This window comes from Coregonus clupeaformis, chromosome 1 (genome assembly GCF_020615455.1).
Source record: "Coregonus clupeaformis isolate EN_2021a chromosome 1, ASM2061545v1, whole genome shotgun sequence".
Taxonomy (NCBI): domain Eukaryota; kingdom Metazoa; phylum Chordata; class Actinopteri; order Salmoniformes; family Salmonidae; genus Coregonus; species Coregonus clupeaformis.
In genome coordinates, this window is record NC_059192.1 from 16,119,291 (window position 1) to 16,147,283 (window position 27,993).

At 41.9% G+C, this 27,993-nt stretch overlaps 1 protein-coding gene across 1 annotated transcript in view; it reads left to right on the forward strand.

Annotated features, from left to right (window-relative positions):
• LOC121574311 (leucine-rich melanocyte differentiation-associated protein-like) overlaps positions 1–27,993 on the forward strand; it is a 383,827-nt gene that overhangs the window by 332,151 nt on the left and 23,683 nt on the right. The window contains exon 6 of the mRNA XM_041886926.2: positions 12,509–12,593. Coding sequence (XP_041742860.1) covers positions 12,509–12,593 — 85 coding nt within the window. The remainder of the gene's footprint in view (positions 1–12,508; positions 12,594–27,993) is intronic.

The following is a 27,993-nucleotide window of genomic DNA, read 5'->3' on the forward strand; positions in this document are numbered from 1 at the left end:
AGAGCGAGAAAGAGAGAGGAAAGGAGAGAGCGAGAGAGGGTAACTATAAAGAGTATAGTGAATTGATCCACTCCAGGATCACGCTGTAGCTACCAACTGTTGATTAACTATCACCATTCATAACACTGTTATTGTTGGTGTCAGAGAAGAAATTATAGTTTGTTATAACGCAACTGCTACGGCTGCCCTCAAGCGTTAAGTAAACAGGAAAAAAAGACTTGAAGAGTGTCCTGTGTTTTCCCGTTTCCTCTTTAGGTCTCAGTCTGAATCTCTCTCTCTCTCTCTCTCTCTCTCTCTCTCTCTTCCTTCTCTTCCACCTCTCTGATTCAGAGAGGTTAGGTTAAATGCGGAAGACACATTTCAGTTGAACCCATTCAGTTGTGCAACTGACTAGGTATCCCCCTTTCCTTCCCTTCCTCACTGTCTCTCCTTTTCTCTCGCTCTCTCTATCTCCCCATCTCTCTCTTGTTTTAAATTTTTCTCTCTTCTCTTTCTCACTCTCTGTCCCTCTTTCTCTCTTGTTCTCTACATTTCTCTCTTTCCCTTCTTTCTCACTCTCTTCATCCCTCTCTTGCTCTATCTCCCCATATCTCTCTTTCCTTTCCCCTCTGTATGTGAATGTTCTTCCTTTAGCTCTTTCAGGCTGCCACACACAGGGTACAGAGAAACAGGAGGCTAACCCCTAACCCAGGTCTAACCCAGGAAGTGGAAGCCGGTGGTGTAGTGTAGTGTAGATATCCTGCGTGTCATTAGTTCAGCGTGGGGTCACAGCTGGGTCTCTCACAGCGTGATTACACCGGCTGATTTATCTGCTGAGGAGCCCAAACACAGATAAATCTCTGCTAGGGCTCATCTCCACGGCAGCCCCGCGCTGAGGTCTGATAAACGACCCCAAGCTGAATAAATACTCTCCAAGTACTTCCTGATTAATGCATTTAGATCACCTGCATGCACTCTTGGACTCGTAAATGTGTATATTGTTGCATTTTAAAAACAGCAAAGGTGTTGCTTTGATTTCTGGATTTCTCTGCATCCTCGCTCAACCTTCGCCTCGTTCCTGTGTCGTTGATGAAAGAGAGGAAAGAGAGTAAGAGGTTGGCGGACATTTTGTTTTGCAGGTAATTTCTCCCTAGCCCCAACCATCATCCATCCGCTGGTGTTTTCACATAAATATGCGTTTTTACATAAATATGCTTTATGTAAATCTGGTACCGGGACTCCTGTGTTGTATTGGCCTGTCTGTCTGTGTGTGTCTTTATGACAGAGTTTAAAATCATTCATTAGACTGACCCCCCCCCAGCGGTAAATTCACTTACTGGAACACTGCACCGGCTCGCCCGGGCATTACCCTCCCTGTTTGGATTGTAGACGCGATCACGAGTGGATTTTTAACTAAATTAATTGTCCATTTTCTTGTTGACAAGACATTTATGCAGTAATAATTGGCTGGGAATAGATGCAGCGCAGAGGATAGGAGATATCCATCACATCATGCTGTAGTGGAGTCAGTGGTCTGCCAGCTGCACAATCCACAAGCACCACCTCCACGGCTAGTATGAAAGTATTTCAGCCCTCCCTGCTCCTCTCGCTCCTCAGACCCCGGCTGTTTGCTCAGTCAAGATTATATAAACCCACGATCCATTGCCTGCCTCACAGGCGCTCATGGAGGTCTATGATAACAAAGACTTTGTGATTTATGGCCTGCTGTGAAAGCAGAACTTGATGAGATTAAACAATTTCATAGCACAAGTGTTTCTCCGTGAGGGCCTCCTGATTTGTGGTGGCAAGGCGGACAGTAAATCACCTTTATATATATATATATAGCATGCTCAGCAAAGCAGTGCAATTACTGGTCGAGACAGCTACTTTTGATTTAATTTTTATCCCTGGGTTTGTCTCTTTTATTCTCCGCCTGTCACGCAGACACTCACCTTCATAAGTCCTTCTGTAGGGAGGGATGGAGGGAGGGAGGGGAGAGAGAGATGGGGAAGGAGGGAGAAGAGAGGTTGGGAGGTAGCGAGGTAGAGAGGGAGGTAGAGAGAGGGATGGAGGGGAAAGTGGCAGGTAGCCTAGCTGTTAAGAGCGTTGGGCCAGTAACCAAAAGGTCGCTGGTTCGAATCCCAGAGCCGACTAGGTGAAAAATCTGTCTGTGCCCTTGAGCAAGGCACTTAACCCTAATTGCTCCTGTAAGTCGCTCTGGATAAGAGTGTCTGATAAATAACTAAAAATACAAAATGAGAGAGGAGAGGAAGGCAGGTGGCGTACACTCTTAGAAAAAAAGGTTCTGGATAGAACAAAGAAGGGTTCTATTGCTTGCTTCATATATGTCACCCCTAAAGGTTCTAAAAAAAAAAAGGTTCTGGATAGAACCAAAAGGTGCTCTATGCTTGTTTCATACATGGCGCCCTTCTTGCCTCTATCCAGAACCTTTTTTTCTAAGAGGGTAGGCCCTTTGCTGTCTCTCCCTTGCAGCTTTTAGAAAAACAAGAAGAAGATGACAACACGGACCACCATACAACAACATGACCACTATAGATATAGGAAGGGCTCTATATTTCAAGCATTGTTAGTGGGCCTCTGGTCTGTCCATCCATCCATCCAAGTCTGTCCGTCTGTCTTGGAGGTGAATGGACTAGGCATGTTGTAATTAGACTGTGTTGGGCATTACTTTCTCTGTGCTATAAAAGATGACATGGTGTAATGTCTTACAGGCCCACAGCGTAGAGTACTCTATCTGTCTGTCTGTCTCACCCTGAAGAGAAGGAGGAGGATGTGTGTAGCTTGTTGGGCTGTGAGTTATGATATGTTGTGGAGATGACAGCGTTATCATTGCAGCCTGGAGGTTAAAAGATGCAGGAGAAATGGCTTGGGGAAGGTCATTCTGACTTGGGCCAAGTAGCCTGGGAATGAGAACAAAAAAAAACATGATACATTTTTTCTGTGATTGTCGGTCGTTCCAATAAACATTTGAACTAATTGATTAGTATTGTGTTTAGCCTATGTACAGTAGTGTGTGTCTGTGACAGAATGAAGCGTGTTTACGCAGTATAATGTGTGTGTATATTTATGCATGTGTATTCAGTATTTGTATTGTTGTATTCAGTATTTATATTGTACCCATATGTGCAATACTGTGCTGTAGGCTGTGTGTGTGTGTGTGTGTGTGTGTGTGTGTGTGTGTGTGTGTGTGTGTGTGTGTGTGTGTGTGTGTGTGTGTGTGTGTGTGTGTGTGTGTGTGTGTGTGTGTGTGTGTGTGTGTGTGTGTGTGTGTATATATATATATATATATATATATTCTGCGCGTGTGTGTCTGTGTCCTTGTGTATATGCAAGGAGCACATCTGTCGGCATCATCCCATATCTTCCCAGAAAACATCAAGAGATCTCATTATTTCGACACATCTCAGATTTTCTCTGCCCTCTCTCCATCTCTCTCTCTCTCTCTCTCTCTCTCTCTCTCTCTCTCTCTCTCTCTCTTTCTCGCTCTCACTCTCTGTCTCTCTCTCTGTACGCCCCAAGTCAAAATTAGTTTTCATTCCCTCTGTGATCTCCCTTGACTGAAGCTCTGCTGAAAGTAAAGAAAATAGCAGTCTTCATAGACCCGGGCCTCAAACACACACACAAACTCACACAGCTACATCTCTGAGTTAAGCATTGCTAAGTAACCCTCACATTTCACTCGTGTGAAGAGCTAATTTCCTTTAAGTTCCACATGTCACTTTTTGGTGGGTCGTCTTCAAATGTCTCCCGCCGTCTAATTGCATAGGAAACATTCCAGACAAGGCTGTGTGACAGGCACGCTCCCTGAGTCTTCAATTATTAAACATCCTACCCATCCACCAGCCAGGCAGGCAGCACAGCACACACTCTGTAGTGGAAAACAGCTCTGACGTTAGCTACAGCCCCTAATCGGTACCGAAAGCCTCATGATATGTCACACTTCTGAGTCTCTCTCCGTGTGTGTGTGTGTGTGTGTGTGTGTGTGTGTGTGTGTGTGTGTGTGTGTGTGTGTGTGTGTGTGTGTGTGTGTCTGTGTGTGTGTGTGTGTGTGTGTGTGTGTGAGGAATCTCAAGTGATTGAAGACATTTCTGCTCCAACAGGATGCTAGGGAGGAAATGGCATGACAATTGTCCTTGAATCTTGTGGACAAATTCAATGCTAGTTGACGTCAACTCTCTAAAGAAAACTAACAAGTCTGTACAGTATAATACCATACAATGACTTACAGTGTAATGGCTGTCATTTTTTATTGACGTTACATACTTGTATCTCATTCAAACATTTATAGAATTTCCAACAGCATGATAACTGTAGGGAATAACTACTCCCAGCTTGCATCAGTGATCACCATACATTAAGACCGAAGCAGTTTCAGGCCTAAGTACTGTATAACCATTATTCTTACCAGACTCCCACTGGATGGAACACCACTAATATGTTACTAGTATATTTTGTTATACTTTATCCTGTATAATCTTAATGGTTATGGACATGGTAGATGGTATACAGATTCAGAGTCAAACCAGCAGTGGAAAGGTCATAGCCTTGCCAAATAAGAAACAGCCTGAAGCGTGTACTAAGCCTTATACCTGAGTTCCTTCACTACAATACAACCGCATGTTTCCGGTTTAGTTTAAATTACTCTCGCTTATTCTGAGAGGCATTCAAATGAAAAGGTCGGACTGAGCAGCTTTTTAAAATTCAACCCTAAAAACAAACCTAGACCTATTAGCATCTAAGGGTTGTTGATATGGGCGATTAACTTCCTGTAGTGAGACGACCTTTGCTTGTTTAGCACTGAGCTGCGTGCGTGTGTGATCCATCCATTGCTTGTTTAGCACTGGGCTGTACATAGAGCGGTCACCCAGGGTTGTTGGTTCTACTAGTGCTGCACCCTTCACTTTATGCTCAGAGCGAAACAAGCCCAAAGAGTAGCTGGTCTTGTGATCATATGATCCATTTACTCTGAGCCAGTTCTTTGGCGTAAAACTGGTGAATCATTAATGGAACGCCCTAACAACATTTATCCTGCTGAGTCTAGTGTTTGTGTGTGTTGTGTGTTGTGTGTGTGCGTGTGTGGCATCATCCCATCAAATGGTCCCCCCACCACTGCCATTACCTAAGAAAACAGAGTTAATACATTTTACACACACAACAGTAATTTAAAACACATTATGTTTTTTGCATACGTATCTGAAATGCAATTATCAAGGTCAAAGGTATAAAAGTGTTTCTTTAAAAGTACTTTCTCTTCTAGTTATGGTTGCTACTGTGCTGAACAAACACTTATTTTCATCATACTAATGCAGAAATGTTCTCCTCTAGGTTTGACTTCAATTTGTTTTGTTGCTAGGCACTTTGTTGCTAGTTTTTCATTGTCGAAAACATGCACTTATCATTTGTTTTAGGCTCTTAAATGTACCTCTTAAAATAATCTCAGTGGTACGTAGTCATCTTTGCTACTGGTGATGTTTAAACTGGAGTTTAACTTTTAATAGGAGAATCGCTTTGTGTCTTAATTAGAACATTTTGCCATCATTAACCGTGACTGTTATTAAGTTATTGTTAGTCAATGTCTGTATCATTTTCTATTACTTGTTTTGCATCTTTGTTGTTCAGGATGTTTATGTGTTTTTATGTTCATAACCCTGAACATCAGAGGCATGATGCACAAAATGACATTAAAGTATTATGAAAAATGTCAGTCCAGCATTAAATGTTGACTCAAATAAATGTACAACTTCTGTCTCCTCTGATCTTTAAAATCATCAGAAAGCAGTGCAAGTGCTAAAGTAGAGACGAGAAAAAAAGTTTCACGTTCACACACAAAATAAATATTTTTGATATAGACCCAAAGAGAAAACATTTCAAAAGACATTTTTATACATGTCTTTTGCAAGCGCAAACAGCAGAAATGGTGTCAAGAGAAAACAAAACAGAAAGCTTGTTTCTTCTAACAATTGCTTTAAGCTACAAAAACCTCCTAGTCCCTAGCCTCCCCTCACTGTCAGTTTATTCTCCCTCTTCCTCTTCCTCCCTCTTCCCCCCATCTCTCTCTCTCTCCCTCTTTCTTTCTCTTCCCCCTCTCTCCCCCCAACCCCATCTCCCACACTACTCTCCAAGGCCAAGTCCTCGGCCCCTCCGTGTACTCCTTGGGCCCTGATAGGTTGTGGTCTGATGCTTAGCAACAGCATTCCTGTGCCCTAAGTAGCAGTAAGCTGCCGGCTGAACCCTTTGATGTGGCTGTCAGGACCTATTTATTTCCTTTTAGCACTTTGTCTGCTTGTCCAGATGGAGAGGGAGATAGAAAAAGGAGCTGCTGTTTACACCGCTGGCCCTCTACGACGTAGCTTCGCTCGCCCTTATTAGATTGTATTGCTGGTCAGTCTTAACTAGGGAGGTTGAGGTGAGGCGAGAAGTAGGGAGGGAGAGAGGAAGGGAGCAACGGGGCGGATGAGTCCTTACCAACAGGGCACTCCATCCAGAGATCTGCCTTAGTCTCAATTGACAATCTAGTATTTGTAGTGCACTATATTTGACCAAAATCCCCATGAAACATTTGGCACTGATATCTTAACCTTGGACAGAGTTTGCCAAACTCTCTGAACTGTATTCAGAATATACTGTATGGTTTTGGCTCTGCCTATCTGAGAAATACCTGATTTCAACACAGACTTCACAGAATGAAGCTGAGACTGGTATAGTCTAGGGGTGTCACAATGTTGGGTCTGAGGTATATTCAGAACATACTCTACATGCCAACTCAATTTCTCATGTCTTTCATTTCTCTCAATTTTTCCCTTTCTCTCTCATGGTGAGCTGTTAGAAGCAATAATCATTATTGCCTCAAGGTTTATCAGCATTTATTCATATGAAACAACAGAAGAGAGAAGACAGACAGTACTGGTGTGATGTATAATCCTGTATGGGAGTCATCTTTCATTATGACATTTAACAGAGCTTCCTCTGTCTTCCTACCTCCCCCCTCTCTCTCTCTCTCTCTCTCTCTCTCTCTCTCTCTCTCTCTCTCTCTCTCTCTCTCTCTCTCTCTTTCTGTTATCCCTCTCTCTCTTTCTCCCTCTCTCTCCATTATCAGAGAGGTTTCTGCTTTCCTTCTCCCCAGCCTGTATTATCCTAAGCTGTGTTGATAACTCACACAGCACAGAGACTATAACGATGTGAACACTCAGCATATGCCTCTGGCCCGGCAAATTAAAACAATACTTAGCTTGATGAGCATACTACTCAGGCCAGCACAGAGAGGGGGGGAGAGAGAGAGAGAGAGAGAGAGAGAGAGAGAGAGAGAGAGAGAGAGAGAGAGAGAGAGAGAGAGAGAGAGAGAGAGAGAGAGAGAGAGAGAGAGAGAGAGAGAGAGAACGCTCTTAAATAGATGACACTGCAGCACCCCCATCTGCTCAGTGCAGGAACAACTACAGAGGAGAGATAGAAAGTTGTAGTCCGCCTCTCAGAGAATGTTTTTAACATTAAGTATGTTTGCTTCCAGCGGTTATTGATGTGATCTCAGGCCCTCTTCAATCCATCAGTTTCTCATTTCTTTGAAGCTCATTTATGACCTGAATATGCAGCATTTTATTATTCCAGTTTGCCATGGACCGACAAAGGCCTACTCTCAATGTAGCTAATTATTGGTATTCACATAAACTGTTATGACTTACCGACATGAGTCAAAACACATTCAAAACATGTAATGGATAGATGTCATTTTAAACAGCTGCAATTTGTTCCTATTTTAAATCAATGAAGATCCGTGGTCTGGTCGTCAGGGTAAATGTCTTAAGCGTCTGTGAGCACTGAGCTGTGACCGTACTAAATGAATGAGTCCAGTGGGCCTATGAGCCAACCCTTGGCTTTTGATTATGTTTGTGTAAAATCTTAAGGCTTGTGATCAAAGACTGGCCTGGTCGGCCAGCCCTTTTAAAGACAGAGGGAGGGAGGGAGCGGGGGAGAGAGGGAGGGATGGAGGGGGGGTAAAGAGAAAGAGATAGAGGACATATATGAATAGAGAGAGAGAGAGAGAGAGAGAGAGAGAGAGAGAGAGGGCCCTGATAACAGCTGTGTTTCAGATCTAGTCCTCCATGAAGTTGGTTCCATAGGGACTCCCATCATCAGAGGCCAAGCAGCTTTCTCATCCCCTGTATGGGTCATAGAGTAAAAGGGGAGAGGTGGGGGAGTAGTGGGGTGTGGGGAGGGGGGGGTAAGGAGAGAGGGAAAACTGTCTGATTAATGTTCTACGGGTGGGGTGGTGTTGTGGATAGGGAGGGAGGGTGGTAGGGAGGGAGGGAGGGAGGGAGGGGAAGATGAGGGTGTTTGATCAGGTGACGTGGCATGGGGTGGTAGGGAGGGGGATCAAGGCAACGCTCTTGATGTTGACAGCGGGCCACTTTTGGGGGGCAGCGCCTGATTGACATCCCTGCCGACCCGTAAGGAGGGGCGACCCCAGAACATTGCATCCTTTCCAACCACCCTATTCCCCCCCCTCTCAGTCTGTGGGTGGTGCTGGTAATAACGTGGCCGGTGGGAAGATTAATTGTGGACAAGCAGCAGGATTAGGAGGGTATTTGTGGGGCCAGGGGAGGGACAGAGTCTGTGATCTCTCAGGCAGGACAGGAAATGAACCAGACAGGCAGGTCGCTCTGGGGCTCAATGGGCTGCCTCTCAGGCCATAGAATCAGAACGAGGTAGAACGGACATTCACATTCACTCTTATTCACTCCTATTCAAATCAATGGTTTATTGTTCTATTGGTTGTAATTCTATGTCTAAGACACAGACCTGTTATGTAGTCAGAGCCCAATGACTGGGGGATGTTAGGATATAAATTATACTGCTGACACATTGAAGAGGAAAGGCAGACCTCGAGTACTGTTTAAATACTACCTTAAATAGTTGTTAGATATGGTACAGTAGAATACTACCTTAAATAGTTGTTAGATATGGTACAGTAGAATACTACCTTAAATAGTTGTTAGATATGGTACAGTAGAATACTACCTTAAATAGTTGTTAGATATGGTACAGTAGAATACTACCTTAAATATTTATTAGATATGGTACAGTAGAATACTACCTTAAATATTTATTAGATATGGTACAGTAGAATACTACCTTAAATATTTATTAGATATGGTACAGAAGATACTACCTGAAATAGTTGTTAGATATGGTACAGTAGAATACTACCTTAAATATTTATTAGATATGGTACAGAAGATACTACCTGAAATAGTTGTTAGATATGGTACAGTAGAATACTACCTCAAATAGTTGTTAGATATGGTACAGAAGAATACTACCTCAAATAGTTGTTAGATATGGTACAGAAGAATACTACCTGAAATAGTTGTTAGATATGGTACAGAAGAATACTACCTGAAATAGTTGTTAGATATGGTACAGTAGAATACTACCTGAAATAGTTGTTAGATATGGTACAGTAGAATAATACCTTAAATATTTATTAGATATGGTACAGAAGATACTACCTGAAATAGTTGTTAGATATGGTACAGTAGAATACTACCTCAAATAGTTGTTAGATATGGTACAGAAGAATACTACCTGAAATAGTTGTTAGATATGGTACAGAAGAATACTACCTGAAATAGTTGTTAGATATGGTACAGAAGAATACTACCTGAAATAGTTGTTAGATATGGTACAGAAGATACTACCTGAAATAGTTGTTAGATATGGTACAGTAGAATACTACCTCAAATAGTTGTTAGATATGGTACAGAAGAATACTACCTGAAATAGTTGTTAGATATGGTACAGAAGAATACTACCTGAAATAGTTGTTAGATATGGTACAGAAGAATACTACCTGAAATAGTTGTTAGATATGGTACAGTAGAATACTACCTGAAATAGAGTGTATACCCACCTATTGTGGAAAGAAGGATTGACAATATAAGGACTTACTTTACTCACAGCAGACAGTGATCAGTGTTTAGCCACTACATCACTGGTTGTAAGATATTGTACTGTAAAAAAAGGCCATAGAATCAGAACTGGGTAGAACGGACTTTCACATTCACTCTTATTCACTCCTATTCAAATCAATGGTTTATTGTTCTATTGGTTGTAATTCTATGTCTAAGACACAGACCTGTTATGTAGTCAGTGCCCAATGACTGGGGGATGTTAGGATATAAATTATACTGCTGACACATTGAAGAGGAAAGGCAGACCTCGAGTACTGTTTAAATACTACCTGAAATAGTTGTTAGATATGGTACAGTAGAATTCTACCTTAAATATTTATTAGATATGGTGCAGTAGAATACTACCTCAAATAGTTGTTAGATATGGTACAGAAGAATACTACCTCAAATAGTTGTTAGATATGGTACAGTAGAATACTACCTCAAATAGTTGTTAGATATGGTACAGTAGAATACTACCTGAAATAGTTGTTAGATATGGTACAGAAGAATACTACCTGAAATAGTTGTTAGATATGGTACAGAAGAATACTACCTCAAATAGTTCTTAGATATGGTACAGAAGAATACTACCTCAAATAGTTGTTAGATATGGTACAGAAGAATACTACCTCAAATAGTTCTTAGATATGGTACAGAAGAATATTACCTCAAATAGTTCTTAGATATGGTACAGTAGAATACTACCTCAAATAGTTGTTAGAAATGGTACAGTAGAATACTACCTGAAATAGTTGTTAGATATGGTACAGTAGAATACTACCTCAAATAGTTGTTAGATATGGTACAGAAGAATACTACCTCAAATAGTTGTTAGATATGGTACAGAAGAATACTACCTGAAATAGTTGTTAGATATGGTGCAGTAGAATACTACCTCAAATAGTTGTTAGATATGGTACAGTAGAATACTACCTGAAATAGAGTGTATACCCACCTATTGTGGAAAGAAGGATTGACAATATAAGGACTTACTTTACTCACAGCAGACAGTGATCAGTGTTTAGCCACTACATCACTGGTTGTAAGATATTGTACTGTAAAAAAAAAAGAAAAAAAAAAGGACTACCTTAAATAGCTATAACACCCAAGAAACTGACCTCGAAGTGAAGTATAAAGTATTATGTCGACAGGATATTTTGTGATATTGTAATTCTAATTCGCTCATCTACCAGTAAGTTATTACATCCAGAACTTGTTGATATCATTTGTCCTGGACTATTCTTCTTCTAGTAATATAAAGCATGTGCTCACCAGCCCAGGCCAGCCTCTGTACTGTAATGTCCTTTAGAGATCCTATCTGAAAGCACATTATGGGATCATTTTCAATTTACACCGCCGATGAAGAATATGTTTTCATTTAGCGTTGTCCAGCTCTCTTGTTTCTCAAGGTTGTGCGTGGGGGCTGTAGACTAGTGAAACAACCACACAAGGGGACAAATAGCAGCACTAAACCATCTCTAATATGTATTTGTCACTTTGGTGTTTTGCTGTGATTAAAAGCCCTTATGAATTCCTTCCTGGAGGAGAGGAAAGGAGAGTATTTCTGCAAAGGCATCAGATAGCAGCATGTCAAGATAAAGTCCAGGGAACAGAAGACAAATAAAACAGGATGTTTAGGTCCTTGGCACCAAAAGAAGCAGAAGAGCAACACCAAAAAACTAAAACACTTTTGACCTGTTCAAACACACTCACTCTGAATATCAGTATGTTTGTATTGTCTTAATTTTGGGCCTTGCCAGTGGCCGTTCTGTTCTTGGGAGTAAATTCAACATCCGGCCAACCAATGTATTTCCAGTAGGTACAGTTGGGAAATGTAGACTGTCACCACATAGACCTACATCACACTGATTTACACTGTACAGTCTTTCCAAGAACCCACCTAGTGTAAAAGAGCTGAGAACTCAGGAAACAGTGGATTTAAGTCTCAAACCTGAAAGCAAGTAACAGAGAAGGTTGAAGAGTCAGAGTGGTGGTGTCATGCCACCTGTTGGTGTGTGGTCAGATAGCAGTAGTAGCAGTAGTAGTGTGTTAGTTAGGGCTAGGGTTAGAGGGGCTGTGGTTCATAGTGCGTGGTGTCTGCCCTTGGTTTGACCCATACAGCAGGTCATGGCTCAGTAGTCATGAGGCCTTCCACCATATAGACCCCCTCTAACAGGCCAGGAGGGGAGGGGGACAGACCATCAAAGCCAGGGTCGTAGCTCCTACCTCTCCATAACAAAGTAATGAAACCTGCCCTGGCCCGGCGCGCTCCTTCCCTCCATCTGCGATAAAACAGGAATGGAGCTCCAACATTTCCTGTCTCGCTTCAATAGAATTTATGGCACTCGGACAATCAGTCACGGCAATGAAATCGCTCAACCCTTCTCTTCTTCTGCATCTCTCCCTTTTCCCTCTCCTTTCTCTCTCTTTCTCACTCTCTTTCTCTCTCTGCATCTCTTTCTCTCTCTCTATCTCTCAATTTGTTTGATAGCTGAGGACATGTTTTTTCTTTTACAAGCTAAGTAGTGAAGTATGTGTGTGTGTGTGTTTTGTTTCCCCAGGCCCCAGGTGACCCCAGGTCTGATTGTTCCTCCATGCCCTACACCCCTCTACCCAGAGGCTCTAGAGACGGCAAGAACCACAAAGGTAAAGATTACACTCCCTTATGAGCCCTCTATAGTCCTCGCTCACATCAGACCTATTAGAGGAGATAACGAAGTGGGCCTGTATATATACACGTACAGTTGAAGTCGGAAGTTTACATCCACTTAGGTTGGAGTCATTAAAACTCGTTTTTCAACCACTCCACAAATTTCTTGTTAACAAACTATAGTTTTGGCACGTCGGTTAGGACATCTACTTTGTGCATGACCCAAGTAATTTTTCCAACAATTGTTTACAGACAGATTATTTCACTTATACTTCACTGTATCACAATTCCAGTGGGTCAGAAGTTTACATACACTAAGTTGACTGTGCCTTTAAACAGCTTGGAAAATTCCATAAAATGATGTCATGGCTTTAGAAGCTTCTGATAGGCTAATTGACATAATTTGAGTCAATTGGAGGTGTACCTGTGGATGTATTTCAAGGCCTACCTTCAAACTCAGTGCCTCTTTGCTTGACATCATTGGAAAATCAAAAGAAATCACCCAAGACCTCAGAAAAAGAATTGTAGACCTCCACAAGTCTGGTTCATCCTTGGGAGCAATTTCCAAACGCCAGGAAGGTACCGCATTCATCTGCACAAACAATAGTACGCAAGTATAAACACCATGGGACCACGCAGCCGTCATACCGCTCAGGAAGGAGACACGTTCTGTTTCCTAGAGATGAAAGTACTTTGGTGCGAAAAGTGCAAATCAATCCCAGAACAACAGCAAAGGACCTTGTGAAGATGCTGGAGAAAACAGGTTCAAAAGTAACTATATCCACAGTAAAGCGAGTCCTATATTGACATAACCTGAAAGGCCGCTCAGCAAGGAAGAAGCCACTGCTCCAAAAACGCCATAAAAAAGCCGGACTACAGTTTGCAACTGCACATGGGGACAAAGATTGTACTTTTTGGAGAAATGTCCTCTGGTCTGATGAAACAAAAATAGAACTGTTTGGCCATAATGACCATCATTATTTTTGGAGGAAAAAGGGGGATGCTTGCAAGCCGAAGAACAGCATCCCAACCGTGAAGCACGGGGGTAGCAGCATCATGCTGTGGGGGTGCTTTGCTGCAGGAGGGACTGGTGCACATCTCAAAATAGATGGCATCTTGAGGAAGGAAAATTATGTGGATATATTGAAACAACATCTCAAGACAAATGGGTCTTCCAAATGGACAATGACCCCAAGCATACGTTGTGGCAAAATGGCTTAAGGACAACAAAGTCAAGGTATTGGAGTGGCCATCACAAAGCCCTGACCTCAACCTATAGAAAATGTGTGGGCAGAACTGAAAAAGCGTGTGCGAGCAAGGAGGCCTACAAACCTGACACAGTTACACCAGCTCTGTCAGGAGGAATGGGCCAAAATTCACCCAACTTATTGTGGGAAGCTTGTGGAAGGCTACCCGAAACATTTGACCCAAGTTAAACAATTTAAAGGCAATACTACCAAATACTAATTGAGTGTATGTAAACTTCTGACCCACTGGGAATGTGATGAAAGAAATAAAGCTGAAATAAATAATTCTCTCTACTATTATTCTGACATTTCACATTCTTAAAATAAAGTGGTGATCCTAACTGACCTAGATCAGGGAATTTTTACTAGGATTAAATGTCAGGAATTGTGAAAAACTGAGTTTAAATGTATTTGGCTAAGGTGTATGTAAACTTCCGACTTCAACTGTATATATATATATATATATATATATATATATATATATATATATATATATTTACATTTAGTCATTTAGCAGGCGCTCTTATCCAGAGCGACTTACAGTTAGTGAGTGCATTTTTTTTTTCCATATATATACTGTATATACAGTGGGGGAAAAAAGTATTTAGTCAGCCACCAATTGTGCAAGTTCTCCCAATTAAAAAATTGAGAGAGGCCTGTAATATTCATCATAAGTACACGTCAACTATGACAGACAAATTGAGGGAAAAAAATCCAGAAAATCACATTGTAGGATTTTTTATGAATTTATTTGCAAATTATGGTGGAAAATAAGTATTTGGTCACCTACAAACAAGCAAGATTTCTGGCTCTCACAGACCTGTAACTTCTTCTTTAAGAGGCTCCTCTGTCCTCCACTCGTTACCTGTATTAATGGCACCTGTTTGAACTTGTTATCAGTATAAAATACACCTGTCCACAACCTCAAACAGTCACACTCCAAACTCCACTATGGCCAAGACCAAAGAGCTGTCAAAGGACACCAGAAACAAAATTGTAGACCTGCACCAGGCTGGGAAGACTGAATCTGCAATAGGTAAGCAGCTTGGTTTGAAGAAATCAACTGTGGGAGCAATTATTAGGAAATGGAAGACATACAAGACTCACTGATAATCTCCCTCGATCTGGGGCTCCACGCAAGATCTCACCCCGTGGGGTCAAAATGATCACAAGAACGGTGAGCAAAAATCCCAGAACCACACGGGGGGACCTAGTGAATGACCTGCAGAGAGCTGGGACCAAAGTAACAAAGCCTACCATCAGTAACACACTACGCCGCCAGGGGACTCAAATCCTGCAGTGCCAGACGTGTCCCCCCTGCTTAAGCCAGTACATGTCCAGGCCCGTCTGAAGTTTGCTAGAGTGCATTTGGATGATCCAGAAGAGGATTGGGAGAATGTCATATGGTCAGATGAAACCAAAATATAACTTTTTGGTAAAAACTCAACTCGTTGTGTTTGGAGGACAAAAGAATGCTGAGTTGCATCCAAAGAACACCATACCTACTGTGAAGCATGGGGGTGGAAACATCATGCTTTGGGGCTGTTTCTTCTGCAGACCGGACGTCTGATCGTGTAAAGGAAAGAATGAATGTCGGTCTATGTATCGTGAGAAAACCTCCTTCCATCAGCAAGGGCCTTGAAGATGAAACGTGGCTGGAGTCTTTCAGCATGACAATGATCCCAAACACACCGCCCGGGCAACGAGGGGTGGCTTCGAAGAAGCATTTCAAGGTCCTGGAGTGGCCTAGCCAGTCTCCAGATCTCAACCCCATAGAAAATCTTTGGAGGGAGTTCAAAAGTCCGTGTTGCTCAGCGACAGCCCCAAAACATCACTGTTCTAGGGGAGATCTGCATGGAGGAATGGGCCAAAATACCAGCAACAGTGTGTGAAAACCTTTTTGAAGACTTACAGAAAGCGTTTGACCTGTGTATTGCCAACAAAGGGATATAACAAAGTATTGAGAAACTTTTGTTATTGACCAAATACTTATTTTCCACCATAATTTGCAAATAAATTCATTAAAAATCCTACAATGTGATTTTCTGGATTTTTTTTCCTCATTTTGTCTGTCATAGTTGACGTGTACCTATGATGAAAATTACAGGCCTCTCTCATCTTTTTAAGTGGGAGAACTTGCACAATTGGTGGCTGACTAAATACTTTTTTTCCCCACTGTATACTGTATAATATATATATATATATATATATATTATTTTTTTTACAATAAAAGTGTACATCAAATTAAAAAAACCAAGGTCAGGATGATCTCCCATCCCCACTCTTTGATGACTCTTCTCTACTCCACACACTCTTTAGACATATCAGAGAATAAGATAGCTGAACAAAAAATGAACAACATATTCACAATCAATTAACAGCTATTGTCTTTATGTGTTCATTAAAGGGTAAGCCCTTTGATAATATAAATTAATATGCATGTTTTTCTTCTTATTGATTAACCGGAGTGAGAGAATAGTGGACTTGAGATTCATCTGGGATCATAATAATGAATAATGGTCGGTCTTCCCTCATCTCATGTCTTTGAGTAGTTGATGGATGCTGAAATGTATCTAGATTTGAACTATTGATTCTGATGTGGAGGTATGTATATGTGAACCATCGATGATGATATGTTGATGCTAGTCATTGATTAGACCTTATTCTGATCTAATGTATGGAAGAGATTACATTGTTTCACATGTATATCTCTGTACAGTATAGATCAAACACATATTTTTCTCATCATCAAAGACTAATGTATTTTTAAAGTTGCCCCAGTTTTAGCAGAAAATATATGTATTGTAATATATTGATGAGAAGCATTTGTTGTACAATTGCATTAATATCAAATGCATACATTTTTTATGCATCTTTCTTACTGTAAATTATCATAATAACATAATTTACAGTGTATAGGAACAGACATATTGAATTGTATTCTATTGTATTGAATTGTATTCTATTCTATTCTAAATGCACTGGTACATTCCTCTGTGTTGCTAGTCTCTCTCCACCACCACTTTGTTAGCTAGCTGCAGTAAGGCAGTCACTGTGCTGGCCAGGCTTGTAGTAGAAAGAAAAGGTGACCGGTTCTTTATGTCTGTAGCGATGTTGTGTGAGTGGCCCTGAGGCCATTTTAACGGACCTCACAGCAGGGCAGCAGGTTTAAACATGAGACATTCATCATGCTCTTTGTCTCCACCATGCAAAACACTGCCGCTGTGATGCGCCCGACACTGTGGCGGGCCAGCTCAAGAGGTCAACATTGAGCACCTCACACACATGGGATCGCACACACACACACACACACACTTACTCACACACACACCCCTCCTCCCATCCAGTGCCAAGGACAGATCTATTTCACAGTGGCTGACCAGCAGCTTTCCATGTGAAGTAGGAAGAGGGACAGAGACAGACCCAAATGTCAACCTATTCCTTATATAGTGCACAATTTTTGACCAGAGCCCATAGGGACTAGGGTGCCATTTGGGACACAACCGGAAAGACCCTGTGCTTTGTCAACATCAGGCCGGCCAGGGAACAGTCCATTAAAAGGGTATCTGACGTGAGGTATTTCTCCCTCCCTCTTAGATCTGGGCTGTGGTGTGGTGACAGTCACCATTTGTTATGTTTATGACGCTAGCGCTGCAGCCTTAGATAACACTGCCCTCATCTTCAAGCTTCACCTCCTCTTCATGCCTCCCGCCTCAGTCCGCGTTCAGCACTGCAGCCCACTTATTTCTCTGTGCTTTTTAAACATACTGTATTAACTAAATGTGGGGGAGCCATCATGATAACTTTCTTTGCGTTCCTACCTTCTACCTTCTTCCACTGTGAGATGAGGACGTTTCAGGAGAAACTGTCACACAATGTTAACAAAAATGGTACACTAACGTCATTATCACTGTAGAGATTTTAGTATGGTTTACTATCATTATCATAATAGTATCATATTATCATTACATGTTGTTGATAAAGGTAATTATCCCTTTGAATTAATCACCATATATTTGTATCAGTTATATTTAGCTGTGGTTTGATGAACCGTGGTCCAGGGATGTCTGTTTGTGTTAGCCCCTACATGGCCCTAGTTGGTGGGATGTATCTAGCAAGTCTGACAGCCCCCTGTCTGCTGCAGTGAGCCTCTCCACACATACACACACACACACACACACACACACACACACACACACACACGCACACACACACACACACACACACACACCTGTATAGGGGCCCCAGAGCCCAGGTGCCACTAGTAATTACTGCAGTCTGGAGCTCTAGGGAGGGGCCAGAGCTGGCAGGTCAGTGCCCAGGGGGAGAGGGGTGGAGAGTGGGGATACAGCTCCAGGAAGAGCCCCTGTCTGGGGGTGGCTGTGTGGTGGAGTCAGCCATGGACAAGACAAAAAGAGAGGAGACAAGGGAAGAAGAGGGTGGAGGGAGGGAGATGGTGGGGGGAAGAGAGCGACACAGAAAGAAAGAAAGAAAGATTTAGCCTGGGAGACACAATAGCGGTAGATAGAGGAGAGTGAGCAATGAAGGAGGAGAGGGCAAGCAAGCTAGCGACTAAAAACAAGAGGGTAGGAGAGGGAGAAAAGAGACGGGGAGACTGTGATGTGTCTTGGAGCAGGCCAGGGTGACACAGAGTGGAGTAGTGACAGGTCTAGAGGCCTAGGGAGCAGAGTCACCAGTAGAGGCCTTAGGATCCTCCTCTACTGTCAGCTCTGGTTTTAGCTGTCTGACAGGCTGGCAGTCCCAGATTCAAAGTACTCTACCCGACTACACCTCATGTATGGAGCAGAGCGCTGTTTCAAAATTACTCTCACAATCAGAGTACAAGAAATGTATTGTGGATTTGATCTCCCAATGAAAGGTCTCAGACTAAAGTTTGTCCTCGCAACATACCTAAAATGGACAAATAACTTAAATGTTAAAGTACCTAATAATAAATACCTAAAGAGTTCAAATGGAGCGTTACTCCATAATGGCTTACTGTAGTTCATAATGAATCAATGGAGAATTATAATAAAACCTGTCAAACATAATATGTGTGATGGTTTAACAACAACATGTCATTATCTGACAATATCATGTTCTCAGAGATGGTTCTTGAGTTGATTTGATAGATGTAGTTATCTGTAGGCGTAAAACATGTACGACAACAACAAGCACATACGATGCAACACATGTAATAGATCTATTTCTTTACTGTACTTTACAGTTTAAATACACAATTTTTCTTCCCATTAAAAGTTAAAATTCTCTAAATATTTAGGCCAATATATTTCTCAGGCATCAGCCACTGCTCTTTAATGGATCAGACTGTTTGATGGGGTCCATCCTTCACCAGTGACAGGCCTAAATGGAAGTGATCCCAGTGTATAAACTGCTAAGTAAACAGAGAGTAAACAAAGAGAAATGCCATGAGGCCTAGTTTAATGCTCTCATTCTGGGACTGCTTCCAGATGCTTAGTATGTATGTATTTTAAAATGGTACACAACTGCTATTAAAACCCCTGGAGGAAAGCAAGTCTTCAAAGCCTTCAAACCCCCTCACTTACTCAGACACACACACACTGGCGACACCCATGGGACTTCTCACGCTTGCCTTACAGTTCACTTTTTTACACGATGGGGCGATCTGTAGATCTATAGTTCTCAATAAACACGTGCACGCTCACCCCCCCCCACACACACTCCCTGATCACCAATACGGGAACGGAATGCATCCAAACTAAGAGTAAACTCTTTTACAGTCGAAGCACAACAAATACACAAACATCTGGAAGCGTTCAGAGCAGAGCAGCAGAACCATTAGGGGGAGAGTTGGATTTTGCCAAAATGGGGAAATGATGAGGAATGGGCTGTCAGTCCGCGCTGGAGAGACAGGGGAGAGGCCTGATGACAGAGCTGTGGATGAGAAGTACTGAGAGGGAGGGGGAGGGAGGGAAGACAGAAAGAGAGAGAAAGATGGGTAAAATAGAGGGAGGTAAAGGGAGAGATGGGAAAGGGATATGTACTGTATTTTCGAGCTCAGCTGGGCCTAGAGAGATATACACCGGCTGGTAGCTATCCCTCCCTCCCTCCTTCCCTCCCCCTCTCTCTCCCTCCATTATCAGACAGCTGGATGGGACGGATCACTAATGCTTGATAAACTGATATTTTTGATGATGGATTAGTCATTATGAAGAGGAGCCCTGGGACATTATCACTGTTTTTACGATTTCTGTTGTTAGAGCTTATGGAACTAGGCTATGATTTAGATAAAAGCCAAACTTAATCTTTGCTTCACAAGCAAAGGATGATGACAACATCACTAACATTGTTAAAATACAGGCTTTAGTTTGAATTTGAATAGGCTGTCATGAAGTCAGTCTATTTACCACAAAATTAACTTTCAAACGAGCTCACTCATGATTAATCCTAGGTTAGTTAGACTGTGTGGTAAAGTCCTTGATATAACAATCCTGTTTGTCTCCATCATCGCCTTGCCTCAACATAAATAAATTGCTAACTTTCTATTTGATGTTTGTTTCACGAGCTTAAGCAAATCTACCTAAAAAAAAACACCCATCCCACAGTCAATAATATTCCCTTTATATTTGGCATAGCTTTGATAAGTTTCTCTGAGTATGGAAATGTTTGCCATAAACCTCCAGTGAGGGAAGACAGAACACTCCTGGCAGGCCCTATTAAAGGTTCAGTACGTGCTCTCAGAGACGTTTCCCTGCTTCTCATAATGATTGTAGCAGTACCGTTTCTCCCCTGATAAACATCATTCTCAAACTCAAAGACCAATACTGGCCGCCACCATTACGGAACTAAATCTGTTGTTCAAATGGGAAATATGGATAAAAGCATAGAGAGTTTAACTCTTCCGAGTCCACTTGTATTCCACAAGAAGTGGAGGAAGTTTGTGAAAGACCTATGTTCCCCTAGGAGGAACAGTGTTTAAGTCAAGTCAATCCACTGTTTACAGTGGGGGAAAAAAGTATTTAGTCAGCCACCAATTGTGCAAGTTCTCCCACTTAAAAAGACGAGAGAGGCCTGTAATTTTCATCATAGGTACACGTCAACTATGACAGACAAAATGAGGAAAAAAAATCCAGAAAATCACATTGTAGGATTTTTAATTAATTTATTTGCATATTATGGTGGAAAATAAGTATTTGGTCAATAACAAAAGTTTCTCAATACTTTGTTATATACCCTTTGTTGGCAATGACACAGGTCAAACGTTTTCTGTAAGTCTTCACAAGGATTTCACACACTGTTGCTGGTATTTTGGCCCATTCCTCCATGCAGATCTCCTCTAGAGCAGTGATGTTTTGGGGCTGTCGCTGGGCAACACAGACTTTCAACTCCCTCCAAAGATTTTCTATGGGGTTGAGATCTGGAGACTGGCTAGGCCACTCCAGGACCTTGAAATGCTTCTTACGAAGCCACTCCTTCGTTGCCCGGGCGGTGTGTTTGGGATCATTGTCATGCTGAAAGACCCAGCCACGTTTCATCTTCAAGGCCCTTGCTGATGGAAGGAGGTGTCACGCCCTGGCTCTGGGGACTCTTAAATGTTGAGCCAGGGTGTGTAGTTTCTGTGTTGTGAATATATATTCTGTGTAGATCTATGTTGGCTGGTTTGGTTCCCAATCAGAGGCAGCTGTAGCTCGTTGTCTCTGATTGGGGACCATACTTAGGCAGCCTTTTGGCACCAGTCAGTTGTGGGATCTTGTTCCGTGTGAGGTATGTTATTTGTCTACCTTGGACTTCACGTTTCGTTTGTTGTTTTTGTCGTGTTGTTTATTCGTTAATAAACATGTATGCTTATCACGCTGCGCCTTGGTCCGTCTCGTTCGTAAACGATCGTGACAGGAGGTTTTCACTCAAAATCTCACAATACATGGCCCCATTCATTCTTTCCTTTACACGGATCAGTTGTCCTGGTCCTGGTCCCTTTGCAGAAAAAACAACCCCAAAGCATGATGTTTACACCCCCATGCTTCACAGTAGGTATGGTGTTCTTTGGATGCAACTCAGCATTCTTTGTCCTCCAAACACGACGAGTTGAGTTTTTACCAAAAAGTTATATTTTGGTTTCATCTGACCATATGACATTCTCCCAATCCTCTTCTGGATCATCCAAATGCACTCTAGCAAACTTCAGACGGGCCTGGACATGTACTGGCTTAAGCAGGGGGGACACGTCTGGCACTGCAGGATTTGAGTCCCTGGCGGCGTAGTGTGTTACTGATGGTAGGCTTTGTTACTTTGGTCCCAGCTCTCTGCAGGTCATTCACTAGGTCCCCCGTGTGGTTCTGGGATTTTTGCTCACCGTTCTTGTGATCATTTTGACCCCACGGGGTGAGATCTTGCGTGGAGCCCCAGATCGAGGGAGATTATCAGTGGTCTTGTATGTCTTCCATTTCCTAATAATTGCTCCCACAGTTGATTTCTTCAAACCAAGCTGCTTACCTATTGCAGATTCAGTCTTCCCAGCCTGGTGCAGGTCTACAATTTTGTTTCTGGTGTCCTTTGACAGCTCTTTGGTCTTGGCCATAGTGGAGTTTGGAGTGTGACTGTTTGAGGTTGTGGACAGGTGTATTTTATACTGATAACAAGTTCAAACAGGTGCCATTAATACAGGTAACGAGTGGAGGACAGAGGAGCCTCTTAAAGAAGAAGTTACAGGTCTGTGAGAGCCAGAAATCTTGCTTGTTTGTAGGTGACCAAATACTTATTTTCCACCATAATTTGCAAATAAATTCATAAAAAATCCTACAATGTGATTTTCTGGATTTTTTTCCTCAATTTGTCTGTCATAGTTGAGAAAAATTACAGGTTTAAGTGATTGGTGGCTGAATACTGTAGGTTTACAAAGTCATTAAGGTTTTGAGGCTGACATTTGGCAACTCGAACCTTCAGCTCCCTCCACAGATTTTCTATGGGATTAAGGTCTGGAGACTGGCTAGGCCACTCCAGGACCTTAATGTGCTTCTTCTTGAGCCACTCCTTTGTTGCCTTGGCCGTGTGTTTTGGGTCATTGTCGTGCTGGATTACCCATCCACGACCCATTTTCAATGCCCTGGCTGAGGGAAGGAGGTTCTCACCCAAGATTTTACGGTACATGGCCCCGTCCATCGTCCTTCACGGCGTAGGGTGTTACCAATTGTTTTCTTGGTGACAATGGTCCCAGCTGCCTTGAGATCATTGACAAGATCCTCCCGTGTAGTTCTGGGCAGATTCCTCACCATTCTCATGATCATTGCAACTCCACGAGGTGAGATCTTGCATGGAGCCCCAGGCCGAGGGAGATTGACAGTTATTTTGTGTTTCTTCCATTTGCGAATAATCGTACCAACTGTTGTCACCTTCTCACCAAGCTGCTTGGTGATGGTCTTGTAGCCCATTCCAGCCTTGTGTAGGTCTATAATCTTGTTCCTGACATCCTTGGAGAGCTCTTTGGTCTTGGCCATGGTGGAGAGTTTGGAATCTGATTGATTGATTGCTTCTGTGGACAGGTGTCTTTTATACAGGTAACAAGCTGAGATTAGTTGAGAGTGTGCTCCTAATCTCAGCTCGTTACCTGTATAAAATACTAGTTTCCCTCATTAAAATGCAAATCAATTTATAACATTTTTTAAATGCATTTTTCTGGATTTTTTTGTTGTTATTCTGTCTCTCACTGTTCAAATAAACCTACCATTACAATTATAGACTGATCATTTCTTTGTCAGTGGGCAAACGTACAAAATCAGCAGGGGATCAAATACTTTCTTCCCTCACTGTATGCATGCCTCCTGTAAGACCTTATGGTCCGTGAACCGTACATGATACAGTCAACATCTTGGTGTCATTACACTCCTTAACGTGTGCTCTAACAAATGGAGTATGTCTAGACTTTGAAATACAAGTTTTCACATTAATTTATTCAACATTAAAAATATTTCCCACTCTCGCTGGCGTGGAATCGCCCAGAACTGAACTGCCTGAACTCTCCAAAAAGTTACATATTTTTTTGAGCACACGCCAATTCAGGGTAGTTCTACTTTTTGTCTTGTGTTATAACCAAGTAGTTGATCAATTAAATCATGTGGATTTAGTCCGATGGAGCTCTGAGACCCTACAAACGAAACACTTTCAGAATTCTGTGGAACTGGATAATGCGTATGAAGAATGACAAGTGAACTATGTTGACTAAGGTTGCTTCTATGGGTTACACACTCTGAAACACTCTGACAATATAAAGACATATGGCTTTAATCCCCAGATAGGAGTTCATAAAAGTCTCTCACAAGTAATTGTCACCAGACCAAGTTTTATATCCTTGGAGGTGTTTGCCAGTTTGTGCAGCTGAAGAGGTGCTAAGGATCAGTTTTATAATGAATTAGTATTTTGTTGCCATTAAAGATATCGATATAAAATGTGCCTATAACTCACAACACAGGGACGTAATGAGCTCTCATAAAGAAAGAAATAGCCATCATGCTTGCTTATATCCACGTGCATATTTCAACCTCTGGGCTACACTTAGATTGGATCTCAAAAATATATAATGGGCGAACAGGGAGGATTTCCTTTTCCCAACAAAATATTGTGTAGTAATCATGTTCGCTTTGTGATGTTGTGTACCTTCATATGCTTTTGGTTTCCAAAAATAGTTTATGTGGGTTAATATGTTTTAATGATCTGGAGTCAGCTTGTAGGGTCATTTGTTTAGGTCCGAACTGGTAACCATGTTCTCAGGCTAGGGTTAAGATAATAGGTCATGGGCCTATTCTTGTGCGGTGAGAATCATGTTGGTATTACTATTCCATTTAGGTTTGTTTTTCATTCAGTTTGATGACATTGTCTCCTTTCTAATTTGAATTGAACATCAATTTTTTAACTTGGAAATCTGGTTGCAGGTTTTGATTGAATCCGTTCCATTAGGTTCTACACGTGTTCTGTGTCTTACAGCCTCATGCACACAGAGAGCAGCTGCCAGCCATGTATATCTGCTCTTCCTCTGTGATGCGCGGATCTGTTGCCTTTATCAGAGGGCGATGATGTGATGTGATGTTATTCCTCCCAGGAGTGGATTGGCTCTGCAACATGAATAGCCATTAGTGCAGGGCTATGGAGATGGATGAGATGAGGGAAAGCGAGGGAGAGCGAGGGGGAACCGGGCCCTGCAATCCCTCACCGCATGTCCAAAACACACCACACTCCTCTGTCCTCTCCTCTTCTCGCTGGGAGAAATGATGATGAGAGCTCATTTTTGGAGGCAGGCCCTGAATGTCCCTGTTATTATTATAGAGAACTGGAACACACTGGGGTTGCGTCCCAAATGGCACCCTAGTCTCTATGTAGTGCGCTACTTTTGACCAGGGCCCATATGGCTCCGGTCAAAATTAGTGCAGTATGTACAGTACCTTCAGAAAGTATTCACACCCCTTGACTTTTTCCACATATTGTTGTGTTACAGCCTGAATTTAAAATGGATTACATTTAGATTTGTGTCACTGGCCTACACGCAATAGCCCATAATGTCAAAGTGTAATTATGTTTTTCTAAATTTTTACAAATTAATACAAAATGAAAAGCTGAAATGTCTTGAGTTAATAAGTATTCAACCCCTTTGTTATGACAAGCCTAAATAAGGTCAGGAGTAAAAATTCGCTCAAGAAGTCAAATAATACAGTGCCCCCCGAAATTAGTGGGACAGTGAAGCATTTTTTATTATTTTGGCTCTATACTCAAAAAGTTTGGATGTGAAATCACACAGTTACAATGAGGTAAATTGCAGACTGTCAGCTTTAATTTGAGGGTATTTTCATCCATATCGGGTGAACCGTTTAGAAATGACAGCAATTTTTGTATATAGTTCCCCCCCATTTTAGGCCACCAAAAGTATTGGGACAAATTCACTTATATGTGTATTAAAGTAGTAAAAAGTTGAGTATTTGGTCCCATATTCATAGCACGCAATGACTACATCAAGCTTGTGACTCTACAAATTTGTTGGATGCATTTGCTGTTTGTTTTGTTTGTGTTGTAGATTATCTTGGGCCCAATAGAAGTGAATGGTAAATAGTGTATTGTGTCATTTTGGAGTCACTTCTATTGTAAATAAGAATAGAATATGTTTCTAAACACTTCCACAATAATGTGGATGCTACCATGATTACTGAGTGAATCGTGAATAATGATGAGTGATAAAGTTACAGACGCACAAATATCATACCCTCAATACATGCAAACCTGTCACCATTACAATAACAGGGGAGGTTAGCATTGTTTGTGTCACGGATTCTGCCGAGGCTGCTCCTCCTCCTTGTTCGGGCAGGCTTCGGCGTTCGTCGTCCCCGGAGTACTAGCTGCCACCGTTGAATGTTTCTATGTTTGATTGCTTTTGTCTGTCTATTACACCTGTGTCCGTTTGTGTCTGATTACGTGTTCTATAAGTTGCCTGTTTTGTATTGGTTAGGTTGTGTGTTGTTTTTCGCCTGTCCGTAGTGCTGCGTGTTTTCTCTGTTTGTTGTTTTATTGTTTACGCACAGTTTGCGTAATTGCTCGCCTCTGTTTTGTTTGAGGCCGTTCATTGTATCTTTGCCTTGTGTTCTCACAAGTAAACTTTGTTGGACTAAGCTTCGGTGTCCTGCACCTGACTCCCACACCACATTCACCTCAGCCTTGACAGTTTGGGGGGTATGATATTTGTGCATTTTTGGGGGGTATGACTTTTGGTGCCCTAAATCCTAGAGGAAAGCCTGGTTTAGTCTGCTTTCCACCAGACACTGGGAGATTAATTAACCTTTCAGCAGGACAATAACCTAAAACACAAGGCCAAATCTTCACTGGAGTTGATTACCAAGAATACAGTGAATGTTCGTGAGTGGCCGAGTTACAGTTTTGTCTTAAATCTGCTTGAAAGTCTATGGCAAGACCTGAAAATTGTTGTCTCGCAATGATCATCAACCAATTTGTCAGACCTTGATGAATTTAGAAAATAATGGGCAAATGTTACACAATACAGCTGTGGAAAGCTCTTAGAGACGTACCCAGAAAGACTCACAGCTGTAATCGCTGCCAAAGGTGATTCTAACATGTATTGACTCAGGGGGTTGAATACTTACAGTGCCGTTAAAAAGTATTGAAGATCTAATAACATTAAGTATAAAAAATATGCAAAAATAGAGAAAATATTTTTCATGCAGTGTTTCATTTTCGCTAGGCATAATGGGACCCATGTCGTCCAAAAAGTGGACTCAAGTTTGCCAAAAAGCACCTCGAAGCACCTGGATGATCATCAAGACTCTTGGAAGAATGTTCTATGGATGGGTGATTCAAAAGTATTACTTTTTGGATGACATGGGTCCCATTATGCCTGGCGAAAACCAAACACTGCATTCCACAGTAAGAACCTCATACCAACGGTCAAGCATGGTGGTGGTAGTGTGATGGTTTGGGGATGCTTTGCTGCCTCAGGACCTGGACGTCTTGCCTTAATAGAAGGAACCATGAATTCTGCTCTGTATCAGAGAATTCTACAGGAGAATGTCAGGCCATCCGTCTGTGAGCTGAAGCTGAAGCGCAGCTGGGTCATGCAGCAAGACAATGATCCAAAACACACAATCAAGTCTACATGAAAATGGCCAAAAAGCAACACATTTAAAGTTTTGGAATGGCCTAGTCAAAGTCCAGACCAAATCCCAATTGAGATGTTGTGGCAGGACCTGAAACGAGCAGTTCATTCTTCAAAACCCACAAATGTCGCTAAGTTACAGCAGTTCTACATGGACGAGTGGGCCAAAATTCCTTCAGGCGACGTGAGAGACTGATCAACAACTACAGGAAGCGTTTGGTTGCAGTCATTGCAGCTAAAGGTGGCACAACCAGTTATTGAGTGTAAGGGAGCAATTACTTTTTCACACGGCGGCATTAGGTGTTGCATAACTTTGTTTATGAAATAAATGAAAAGAGTATGTAATTGTTGTGCTATTTGTTCACTCAGGTTCCCTTTATCTAATATCAGGTTTTGGTTGAAGATCTGATAATATTCAGTATCGAAAATATGCAAAAGTAGAGAAAATCAGAAAGGGGGCAAATACTTTTCCACGGCACTGTATCTAATCAAGATACAGTATATTAGTGTTTTATTTTTCAT